A 12,720-nucleotide genomic window follows, 5' to 3' on the forward strand; every position below is an offset into this window, starting at 1 on the left:
GCTGTTGGGTAGGGACCGTCTCTATATGTTGCCAACTTGGACTTCCCAAGCGCTTAGTCCAGTGCTCTGCACACAGTAAGCGCTCAGTAAATACAATTGAATGAACGAATGAATGAATGAAGCCGGGATTAGAACTCAGGTCCACTGACATCCAAGCCTGTGCTCTTTCCACTAATCCACGCTGCTTCTCTAAGAAGTCCAATGGCCACCAGCCCAGCTGCCCCGGGGGGTGGTTGTGTTCACCAGCTCTCTAAGCCCGGGCTGATGGGGGAGAGGATCAATCAAGCAATCAATCAATCAATCGTATTTATTGAGCGCTTACTGTGTGCAGAGCACTGGACTAAGCGCTTGGGAAGTCCAAGTTGGCAACATATAGAGACGGTCCCTACCCAACGGCGGGCTCACAGTCTAGAAGGGGGAGACAGAAAACAAATGGGGAAGCAGGGTGGCCTAGTGGATAGAGCACGGGTCTGGAGTCAGGAGGACCTGTGTTCTAATCCTCTCTCCTCCACGTGACTGCTGTGTGACCTTGGATGAGTCACAACTTCTCTGGGCCTCAGTTACCTCACCTGTAAAATGGAGATTAAGACTGGGACCCCCATGTGGGACAGGGACTTGATTAGGGTAAACCACCCCAGCGCTTAGTACAGTGCCTGGCACATAGTAGGAGTTCGACAAATACCGCAATTATTATTAGAAATTTATTTTCAGTTGGGAGCGAGAGACAGCGGCGGGGGCCAGTTCCCATCGGGGCCCAGACCCAGGATCCGCCCATCCCTCCCTTTAAACATTGGTTAAAATTCCCTGACTGCGTACTGAACGGTTATCCCAGAAATGAGAAGTTGTGTGGCCTAGTGGGTAGATCACAGACCCAGAGGTCAGAAGGACCTGGGTTCTGATCCCGACTCTGCCGCTTGTCTGCTGGGTGACATTGACCTCATCCGTAAATTGAGGATTAAGACTGTGAGCCCCATGTGGGACGGGGACCGCGTCCAACTGAGCCCTTTCCTTCCTCTCCCCCTCGTCCCCCTCTCCATCCCCCCATCTTACCTCCCTCCCTTCCCCACAGCACCTGTATATATGCATATATGTTTGTACATATTTTTTTACTCTATTTATTTATTTTATTTATTTATACATATCTATTCTATTTATTTTATTTTGTTAGTATGTTTGGTTTTGTTCTCTGTCTCCCCCTTTTAGACTGTGAGCCCACTGTTGGGTAGGGACTGTCTCTATGTGTTGCCAATTTGTACTTCCCGAGCGCTTAGTACAGTGCTCTGCACATAGTAAGCGCTGAATAAATATGATTGATGATGATGATGATGATTAGGTTACATCACTTAGCTGTGTGACTTTAAGCAAGTCACTTCACTTCTCTGGGCCTCAGTTCCCTCATCTGTAAAATGGGGATGGAGACTCTGAGCCCTCCATGGGACAACCTGAGGACCTCCCCAGTGCTTAGAACAGTGCTTTGCACATAGTAAGCGCTTAACAAATACCATTATTATTATTATTGCGTCTCCCCCAGCGTTCAGAACTGTGCTTTGTAAGCGCTTAACAAATACCATCAATGAGTGGCCTAATTAAGAAGCAGCGTGGCTCAGTGGAAAGAGCCCGGGCTTAGGAGTCAGAGGTCATGGGTTCAAATCCCAGCTTCGCCACTTGTCAGCTGTGTGACTTTGGGGAATTTCCAGCATTCCAGCGCTTAGAACAGTGCTCTGCACATAGTAAGCGCTTAATAAATGCTATCATTCTTATGATTATTGTATCTCCCCCAGCGCTTAGAACGGTGCTTTGCACAGAGTAAGCGCTTAATCAATGCCATCATTATCTACCCCAGCGCTTAGTACAGTACCTGGCACATAGTAAGCGCTTAACAAATATAAAAAAAAATCGTTGAGGCAGGCTCTGGGTGAGAGCAAAACTGGCTCCTTCCAAGAAGGGAGAGGGCCACGTGCTTCTTTGGAACAGGGATGGCATTGTTAGGACCAACACAAGTTTCATCTGTTTATCCCACAAACATTAAATGCTCTGGCAGCAGACATCTGGGATGAAAAATCCAGCAAAAATAGACCTGGCATTTGGGATTCTCCCTCCACCCACCCAGCCAAAAATACGGAGCAGGAGGGAGGCGTGGAGGAGGGGGGCTCATAGCTCATGCTCTAGAGTTCTAGAGGGAAGTAGCGTGGCTCAGTGGAAAGAGCCCGGGCTTTGGAGTCAGGGGTCATGGGTTCGAATCCCGGCTCCGCCATGTCTGCTGTGTGACCTTGGGCACGTCACTTAACTTCTCTGAGCCTCAGTTACCTCATCTGTAAAATGGGGATTAAGACTGTGAGCCCCACGTGGGACAACCTGATCACCTTGTATTCCCCCTCAGCGCTTAGAACAGTGCTCTGCACATAGTAAGCGCTTAACAAATGCCATTATTATTCTAGTCTCCATTTTAAAAACATGACTCGACGCCGGCGGGCGAAATCCCGGCCTGGGACATTTCTGTAGCTCTGGACCTCGCCATCATCATCAATAAGAACATTTACTGGGCCTCAGTGACCTCATCAGTAAAATGGGGATGAAGACTGTGAGCCCCCCATGGGACAACCTGATCACCTTGTAACCTCCCCAGCGCTTAGAACAGTGCTCGGCACATAGTAAGTGCTTAATAAATGCCGTTATTATTATTATTATCATTATTATTATTATTATTATTATTATTTACTGGGAGACAGCCGAGGGCAGAGCGCTAAACAGGCCAGTTGGGAGAGCCCGATAAAAACAAGAGACACGTTGTGGCCTAGAGGAGAGAGCTTGGCTCTGGAAGCCGGAGGACTTGGGTTCTCATTCTGGCTCTGCCCCTTGTCCTTGAGTAAGAAGCAGCGTGGCTCAGTGGAAAGAGCCCGGGCTTTGGAGTCAGAGGTCATGGGTTCGAATCCCAGCTCCCCCACACATCTGCTGTGTGACCTTGCAAGTCACTTAATTTCTCTGAGCCTCAGTTACCTCATTTGTAAAATGGGGATTACGACTGTGAGCCCCCCGTAGGACAACCTGATCACCTTGTATCCCCCCGGTGCTGAGAACAGTGCTTTGCACATGGTAAGCGCTTAACAAATGCCATTATTATTATTATTAAGTCCTCAAACTTCTCTGTGCCTCAGTTCTCTCTGTAAAATGGGGATGAAGACTGTGAGCCTCTTCCGGGACTTTGTCCAACCTGATGAACTTGAATCTCCTCCAGTGCTTAGACCAGTGCCTGGAACATAGTAAGCACTTAACACTTAGAGAAGCAGTGTGGTTCAGTGGAAAGAGCCCGGGCTTTGGAGTCAGAGGTCACGGGTTCAAATCCCGGCTCCGCCGATTGTCAGCTGTGTGACTTTGGGCAAGTCACTTCACTTCTCTGGGCCTCAGTTACCAAATGGGGATGAAGACTGTGAGCCCCCCGTGGGACAACCTGATCACCTTGTAACCTCCCCAGCGCTTAGAACAGTGCTTTGCACGTAGTAAGCGCTTAATAAATGCCATTATTATTATTATTATGAGTACAACAGAGTTAGTAGACACGTTCCCTGCCCACGACATGCTTACAATCTACAGTATAACCACCATTTATTCTTCAGGTCTATTGAAGCCAGTCCTGCATCTTGCGGGTCTAACACGTGCCTTGATCAATCAATCAATCAATCAATCGTATTTATTGAGCGCTTCCTGTGTGCAGAGCACTGTACTAAGCGCTTGGGAAGTTCAAGTTGGCAACATCTAGAGACAGTACCTACCCAACAGTGGGCTCACAGTCTAAAAGGGGAAGACAGAGAACAAAACCAAACATACTAACAAAATAGAATAAATAGAATGGATATGTACGAGTAAAATAAATAAATAGAGTAATAAATATGTACAAACATATATACAAATGTCTTGATGTCTCCTGATGGGCGAACGAGGCGGAGAACGTGGAGGACGGTCATCGTTTTGTGCCCGCTGCTCCTTCTTGGGGCTCTCCGGCTGCTGGGCTGGAGAAACGCTCCTGAATGCAGCAAGGATTGCACCCCTCCCAAAGAATCCTAAACGGCCCCACTAAACCGTGCTGAAAAATGAAAAGAAACCACTTGTTTAAAAAAGCTCGGGTTGCCAGGGCGACCGGGTGCCGCAGCTTCGGGCCCGAAGCTTTGGTTTCACAATCAAATAACCGAGAAAGCCAACAGAAGGGTTGGAGGGAATTTGGAGAGGGGGAGCAGATGGCCGGAGTGACTTTTTCCAGACGGTGGAAGGAATTGAATCTCTGAGGAGGGTGCCCTCTTCTTCAACTTTTCTCTTAAGACGGGTCACCTCTCCATCTCTCCTCGTCTCCCAGAGGGCCTGGTTTATGTAGAGGAAGAACTCTCTGGAGTGGCGATCTACCCACGAGGTGGGCAACCGATTACTCCTGTCTTTATAATACTGGATAGTCTCCAGTCAATTGACTTGAAACCCAATCCTCCCACCCCATTTGGAAGCTTTTAGACTGTGAGCCCACTGTTGGGTAGGGACTGTCTCTATATGTTGCCAATTTGTACTTCCCAAGCGCTTAGTCCAGTGCTCTGCACATAGTAAGCGCTCAATAAATACGATTGATTGATTGGAACCAAAATTTTCTTGGGGGCAGGGAAATCTACTCTACCAGGAGGCCTTCCCAGACTGAGCCCCTTCCTTCCTCTCCCCCTCGTCCCCCTCTCCATCCACCCCATCTTACCTCCTTCCCTTCCCCACAGCACCTGTATATATGTATATATGTTTGTACATATTTATTACTCTATTTATTTATTTATTTTATTTGTACATATCTATTCTATTTATTTTATTTTGTTAGTATGTTTGGTTTTGTTCTCTGTCTCCCCGTTTTAGACTGTGAGCCCACTGTTGGGTAGGGACTGTCTCTATATGTTGCCAATTTGTACTTCCCAAGCGCTTAGTACAGTGCTCTGCACATAGGAAGCGCTCAATAAATACGATTGATGATGATGATGATCTACTCTACCAGGAGGCCTTCCCAGACTGAGCCCCTTCCTTCCTCTCCCCCTCATCCCCCTCTCCATCCCCCCATCTTACCTCCTTCCCTTCCCCACAGCACCTGTATATATGGATATATGTTTGTACATATTTCTTACTCTATTTATTTTACTTGTACATATCTATTCTATTTATTTTATTTTGTTAGCATGTTTGGTTTTGTTCTCTGTCTCCCCCTTTTAGACTGTGAGCCCGCTGTTGGGTAGGGACTGTCTCTATATGTTGCCAACTTGGCCTTCCCAAGCGCTTGGTACAGTGCTCTGCACACAGTAAGCGCTCAATAAATACGATTGATGATGATAATGACTGTCTCTGTATGTTGCCAACTTGTACTTCCCAAGCGCTTAGTACAGTGCTCTGCACACAGTAAGCGCTCAATAAATATGATTGATTGATTGATTGATTGATTGATTACCAGGAAAGTTCTTGGGATGATAAAAACACTTCTTTGGGACTAAAAACAACTGGATGGTGGGGCTTGGATAATAATAATAATGATGACATTTATTAAGTGCTTATTATGTGTAAAGCACTGTTCTAAGCGCTGGGGAGGTTACAAGGCGATCATGTTGTCCCACGGGGGGGGCGGCTCACAGTCTTCATCCTCATTTTACAGATGAGGGAACTGAGGCCCAGAGAGGTTAAGTGACTTGCCCAAAGTCACCCAGCTGACAACTGGCGGAGCCGGGATTGGAACCCGTGGCCTCTGACTCCAAAGCCCGGGCTCTCCACTGGTCACTCACACGCTCAGTGCCCGGGAATATTCCCAACGAGCCCCCCTTGAACGCGCTCAGAGTTAGCTGCAATCAAGTTTGCTTCTTTTAAAGAGTATTTATAACTGGGGGGGAGGCGGGAAAAGGGTGACAAGGGAAGAGAGAAAGAGGGAGGCGGGGAAGAGACGGGCGGTGAGGAGTGCAAGATCAATTAACGGTATTTACTGAGTGCTCAATGTGTACAGAGCGTTTCACTAAGCGCTTAGGAGAGCACAAATTCAACAGGGTCGGTAGACACGTGTCCCACCCACAGGCTTACAGTCTAGAGGATGAGAGTCCAGAAGGTGGGAGAAGTGTGGGATTCTGGAGTAGGGGAGACGTCTTAGGTTTTGCCGCCACGGGGATGGAACCAAATCCATGTCGGGGAAGCTCCTGATTTGCACCCCCCCCCCCCATTCATTCATTCAATCGTATTTATTGAGCGCTTACGGTGTGCAGAGCACTGTACTAAGCTCTTAGGAAGTCCAAGTTGGCAACATATAGAGATGGTCCCTACCCAACAGTGGGCTCACAGTCTAGAAGTAGGGTAGGGGCCGTCTCTATATGTTGCCCACTTGGACTTCCCAAGCGCTTAGTCCAGTGCTCTGCACACCGTAAGCGCTCAATAAATACGATTGGGCTCACAGTCTAAAAGGGGGAGACAGAGAACAAAACCAAACATACTAACACAATAAAATAAATAGAATAGATATGTACAAGCAAAATAAATAAATAGAGTAATAAATATGTACAAACATATATACGTATATACAGGAGATGTGAGCCCACTGTTGGGTAGGGACAGGCTCTATATGTTGCCAACTTGGACTTCCCAAGCGCTTGGGACAGTGCTCTGCACACAGTAAGCGCTCAATAAATACGATTGATTGATTGATTGATTGATCTCCCCCTCCCTCAATCACCTCCGAGGGTTACTTATCTATCTCTGCTTCCAACGGAAACTCCTGACCATCAGTTTCCTTCCCCCATGCTTATCCTTTTAGACTGTGAGCCCACTGTTGGGTAGGGACTGTCTCTGTGTGTTGCCAATTTGTACTTCCCAAGCGCTTAGTACAGTGCTCTGCACATAGTAATCGCTCAATAAATACGATTGATGATGATGATGATTGATTGATAGAAGGGAATGTTCCCCCATCCCTAGGGGTCCCACACAGAGAGAGGGACCGCTGCTTCAGGTCACTGGCTCAGAGCTTGCCGGTGGCTTTCGGCCTGCTGATGGGCTAGGTATGCGCAGGAAGCGATCCCAATAATAATAATTGTGGTATTTATTAAGCGGTTGCTCTGGGCCAGGCACTGTTCTAAGCACAGGGGGAGATACAAGATTATCGCGTTGGACACAGTCTCACATAGAGCTCACGGCCTCGATCCCCATTTTCCAGATGAGGGAACTGAGGCACGGAGAAGTGAAGTGACTCGCCCAGGGTCACACAGCAGACAAGAACCCAGAACCTTCTGACTCCTCTTCCTCCCTTCAAGGCCCGACTGAGAGCTCACCTCCTCCAGGAGGCCTTCCCACACTCAGCCCCCTCCTTCCTCTCCCTCTCCTCCCCCCCGCCTTACCTCCTTCCCTTCCCCACAGCACCTGTATAGATGTATATAATATACGTTTGTACGTATTTATTACTCTATTTATTTTATTTGTACATTTCTATCCTATTTATTTTATTTTGTTAATATGTTTTGTTTTGTTGTCTGTCTCCCCCTCCTAGACTGTGAGCCCACTGTTGGGTAGGGGCCGTCTCTATATGTTGCCAACTTGGACTTCCCAAGCATTTAGTCCAGTGCTCTGCGCACGGTAAGCGCTCAATAAATACGATTGATTGATTGATTGATTGACTCCAAGCCTGTGCTCTATCCACTAGGCCATGCTATTTCTCTTGGTCTAAACAGAAAAGAACCCTCTCCAGGGGTCCCGGGGAGAGAGTGTCCAATCAATCAATCAATCAATCGTATTTATTGAGCGCTTCCTGTGTGCAGAGCACTGTACTAAGCGCTTGGGAAGTCCAAGTTGGCAACATATAGAGACGGTCTCTACCCAACAGTGGGCTCACAGTGTCCAGCGGGGCTGTGAACCAGTTCTTCTCGGTGGCACGGGCAGCGGGTTGCCCGCCCCGGAGAGACCCTCACCAGAGGCTCCCTCTGCCCAACGCTTTCCCCCCCGGAGGGTCCGGGCCCAGGCCGCGTCTTCCCCGCCTGCACCGCTCCCGCCCGTGGCCGCCCATGATCTCCCTCCTCACCTCGGGTCTACCTGGGGTGCCCGCAGCTGGATGCCCCCGCCCTCTCCGCTGGGCCAAAGGCTCCAATCATTCATTCAATCGTATTTATTGAGCGCCCGGCTCAATTCCAGACCCGGCTCAAAGTGTTCTGGCGAGCCCCAGGACATGGGGGCAGCCGGAGTTTCAGGGAAAGGGCGATTCCCCTGTCCCTTGCCAACTGGAGGATGGGAAAACTCCCTGACTATACTTGGCCCCCCAAGGGCCAACACCCTACGCCCCTATCTTCTGCCCCCACCCCCCAAACACGTGTGTAGCCCTTCCCCATACTCTGGCTTACAGTCAGCCCCAAGCCTCTCCCTTCACTCTCGGGACACAGATTTACACCTCCATTGACTTTTACTGGTTGACTTTGGGCAAGTCACAACTTTTATCAGGCAAAACTCCTCACCTTTGGCTTCAAGGCTGTCCATCACGTCGCCCCCTCCTACCTCACCTCCCTTCTGTCCTTCTCCAGCCCAGCCTGCACCCTCTGCTCCTCTGCCAATAATCTCCTCACTGGGCCTCGTTCTCGCCCGTCCCGCCGTCGACCCCCGGCCCACGTCCTCCCCCTGGTCCGGAATGCCCTCCCTCCGCACATCCGCCAAGCTAGCTCTTTTCCTCCCTTCAAAGCCCTACTGAGAGCTCACCTCCTCCAGGAGGCCTTCCCACACTGAGCCCCCTCCTTCCTCTCCCCATTCCCCCCGCCTTACCTCCTTCCCCTCCCCACAGCACCTGTATAGATGTATATATGTTTGTATGGATTTATTACTCTATTTTATTTGTACATGTTTATTCTATTTATTTTATTTTGTTAATATGTTTTGTTCTCTGTCTCCCCCTTCTAGGCTGCGGGCCCGCTGTTGGGTAGGGAGCGTCTCTATATGTTGCCGACTTGGACTTCCCAAGAGCTTAGTCCAGTGCTCTGCACACAGTAAGCGCTCAATAAATACGATTGAATGAATGAATGAATGAATGAACTTCTCTGTGCCTCAGTTCCCTCACCCGTAAAATGGGGAGTAAGACTGTGAGCCCACCCTGTGGGACAACCTGATCACCTTGTAAGCTCCCCAGCGCTTAGAACGGTGTCCCTGGCCCCCGTGCCAATCCAATTAGGTACGGAGGAGGGGGAAGGGCACAGATTGGATAGACTGAGGCCGAAAGCTGGAATGGCCGAGGAGCACAGGCGATAAATACCTGTCCCCTCTGACCTTCGGGGTCAGAACACCAAGACACGCAGCAGCAGGAGGACCAACTGCTGCAGCAGCGGCAGCAACCCACGTGTCTTTCTCTGCCAAGAAGGCCAGACGCCCGCTCCGGGCCGCGGGACGGGTGAGTGTCTCGGGGGTGGGACCCTGGTACCCCGCTGCTGATGGGAATCATCAGTGGATCCCTCCCACGGAGGGAGAGCACATGGTGAGAGCTAGCCGCCCACCACGTGCGCGGGGAATGGAAGGAATTCCTCCCATGTGGGAAAGTAAGTGGATTCTTCCCGAGCGGGAAGTGCACACGGGTGGGAGCTAGCCGCCTCACCCATGCGCGATTAACGTATGCTTGTGTTCCTCCCGTGTAGGGAAGCTCTAATATTGCTAATTGATTATATTCCTCCCGAAAGGGAAGTTCAATCCATTGCGCCTAAACAATTACACAAATTCAATTGGCCTCGCGGAATAAATTTGATATAAAACTCAGGCTTTCCGTCCCCAGCCTCTCTCTCTCTCTCTCGCCTCGCCGATCACTGAACCCATCATCATCATCATCAATCGTATTTATTGAGCGCTTACACCCATCATCATCATCAATCGTATTTATTGAGCGCTTACTGTGTGCAGAGCACTGGACTAAGCGCTTGGGAAGTCCAAGTTGGCAACATATAGAGACAGTCCCTACCCAATAGTGGGCTCACAGTCTAAAAGGGCTCATCCCCGTTTACAGTTGCCAACTTGTATTTCCCAAGCGCTTAGTACAGTGCTCTGCACACAGTAAGCGCTCAATAAATACAGTCGAATGAATGAGTTCAAGCAATCTTCCAAGACTTTTGGGTTGGCCGAAGGGACGGAGACGAGGGCAGAGCTTCCAGGGGATCTGAGCGAACTCACTGAGTCTGCGGATCAGTCGAGGCTGTATGTTTGCCCAGAGGATAATTCCTCTTGGATAAGTGCCTGTGGGAAGACCAGGGGGTTGGGAGGACTCCAAACCTTTACATCCGGTGCCCGCCCACCCCTCTGCCTCCCACCACCGTTCGTGGCTCAGTGGAAAGAGCCCGGACTTGGGAGTCAGAGGTCATGGGTTCTAATCCCGGCTCTGCCACTTATCAGCTGTGTGACTCTGGTCATTCATTCATTCATTCAATTGTATTTATTGAGCGCTTACTGTGTGCAGAGCACTGTACAAAGCGCTTGGGAAGTCCAAGTTGGCAACATAGAGAGACGGTCCCTACCCAACAGTGGGCTCACAGTCTAGAAGGGGGAGACAGAGAACAAAACAAAACATATTAACAAAATGAAATACATAGCATAAATAGAAAATAGAAAATAAATAATGTGTTCACATTTACAAAACGCGCCATTTATTTGGCTTTGTGAAAAACGCGAGCAGCCTCGTAACCTTGAATCCCTGGGCCCGGCCCCCGGTTTTGGAGCCAAGGGACCCCCCAGGTTTGTGCGTCGCGAGTCAGTCTCTTGGGTATCGCGAGCCGGCGGGTTTCGACGTGGGGTGTCAGGGCGACTGACCGCAGAGGATGAGTGGAAGGTCTTTAGGCTCAGCCTCCGGTCAACCCGGGGGTCAACGCAGTCGGATCACTTACCTTCTCTGTGCCTCAGTTACCTCATCTGGAAAATGTAAATTGAGACAGTGAAGCCCCACACGGGAAAGGGGCTGCGTCCAATCCGATTTGCTTGTATCCACCCCGGCGCTTAGTATTCATTCATTCAATCGTATTTATTGAGCGCTTACTGCGTGCAGAGCACTGTACTAAGACACTCTACTTTAAGTAGAGTGTCTGGCACATAGCAAACTGTGGGGTTTGTTGAGCGCTTGCTATGTAGAGTAAGTAGAGTGCCTTAGTACAGTGCTCTGCACACAGTAAGGGCTCAACAAATCCCACAGTTATCATTATTATTGACTCACTCGCGGCCAGGCGTGCGCCGTGATGGAAAACAATTCCACAAGCCTCTCCACTTGGGCTTCTGCAGTGCGATGCTCTGAGCGGCCCGGGGCGTACGGTTTGGAAAGCTGGGGCTGGACTTCCCTTAAGCTAAGGTAGACGTGGTCCAGGAATTGTTCCTGGGCGCTACGCGGCTGGGGAAGCTTCAGGATGAGGTGGAGGTGGGAAGACAGAGGGAGGTGGGGGGATGGAGGGTATCAAAAAAGGTGGCTTGTGTCAAACCTTCAAGGAGGCGCCCGGCGTGACCAAGCAGAGAGGGGTGATGGAAACAGCGTGGGTGGGGGGAGCCCCGCGTGAGGGGAAAACCCGAGGCTCTGGACCTCCACGGCAGCGTAGGCCGGTTTTGGCCCCGAGGGAAACACTCATCATCAATCGTATTTATTGAGCGCTTACTATGTGCAGAGCACTCGCAAGGGGAAGGAACGGCAGGAACATCCACTCATCGTGACCGGAAAACCGTAACAGCAAAACCGCAGAGACGGATTAAGGGTGCGATCCTCAAAACGCAGAAGGCAGGGAGTTTTCCGTGGAGAAACTCTCGACCCTCACCCGGGGAACGTGAACCAGACTGTTTTCGTTAAATCCAAAACAGACTCATCAAATTTTCTGTATGTATATTTATATATATATATTTAAAAAAATCCACCACGACATTTACGTGTGCTTCTAAAGCACAACAGATTTCTTCCGGGTCCGTCCTGGGGTGATAGCTTTCTGGCCATTCAGCTTTAAAAACGAATTTAAAAAAAAGAACACACCGTGACGAAACCAGCCAACCCTGATCTTCGGGCTGCCAAACTCCCTCCGGCCAGGCTGTCCATCAGACAGGGGCTGCTACAAAAGAATCCCAGGTCTACACGGCGTGCAATCCTTTACTCATTAAGAACGCTTTCTGGTTTGGCTCGCGGCTCAAGAAATTCCGAAGCATGTCCATGCCGTCCACGGATCCCCCGGGTTTCAGGATGAGGTTTCGGTATTTCATTCCCACCTAGTACGAGAAAGAGTTCCGTGTGAGGGTTTGTCACCGCCACTCCCTGAAGGCCGGCTCTAAGGAGGACGCCCGGCCCCTTCCCCTTTAGCAAAATCCGCCTCCTTCTAGCTTCCTAAATCCACCTCCTCCTCCAAGGCGGTCCGGGTTTAACGCGGTTGGTTCCAATCCCTCTCGGCGGTGACCCTCTCCAAGACGAGTAAACGTCTTTTCTTGGCGAGTGTGAGTTGCTTTTCTAGGCTGTGAGCCCGCTGTTGGGTAGGGACCGTCTCTCTATGTTGCCAACTTGTACATCCCAAGCGCTTAGTCCAGTGCTCTGCACACAGTAAGCGCTCAATAAAGACGATTGAATGAATGAATGAATAAATGAGTGTTTGCAGCATACCTTTCCTAGGTTTCTATGCTGCCGACTTTGGTACCTTGGTGGGTTTTGTCGGTTTCTTTGTGGTTGGGTGAGCGCCGGCTTTCCTGCCTCCTCCTGGAATGGGCAGGATTCCT

The 12,720-nt window shown here is 49.9% G+C and overlaps 1 protein-coding gene across 1 annotated transcript in view; it reads right to left on the reverse strand.

Annotated features, from left to right (window-relative positions):
* Positions 1–11,831: 11,831 nt before the first annotated feature.
* NLN (neurolysin) overlaps positions 11,832–12,720 on the reverse strand; it is a 77,048-nt gene continuing 76,159 nt past the window's right edge. Inside the window, exon 13 of the mRNA XM_038765923.1 lies at positions 11,832–12,222. Within this exon, the coding sequence (XP_038621851.1) occupies positions 12,088–12,222 (135 nt within the window). The 3' untranslated portion in view covers positions 11,832–12,087. The remainder of the gene's footprint in view (positions 12,223–12,720) is intronic.

This window comes from Tachyglossus aculeatus, chromosome 23 (genome assembly GCF_015852505.1).
Source record: "Tachyglossus aculeatus isolate mTacAcu1 chromosome 23, mTacAcu1.pri, whole genome shotgun sequence".
In the NCBI taxonomy this organism is placed as follows: Eukaryota; Metazoa; Chordata; class Mammalia; order Monotremata; family Tachyglossidae; genus Tachyglossus; species Tachyglossus aculeatus.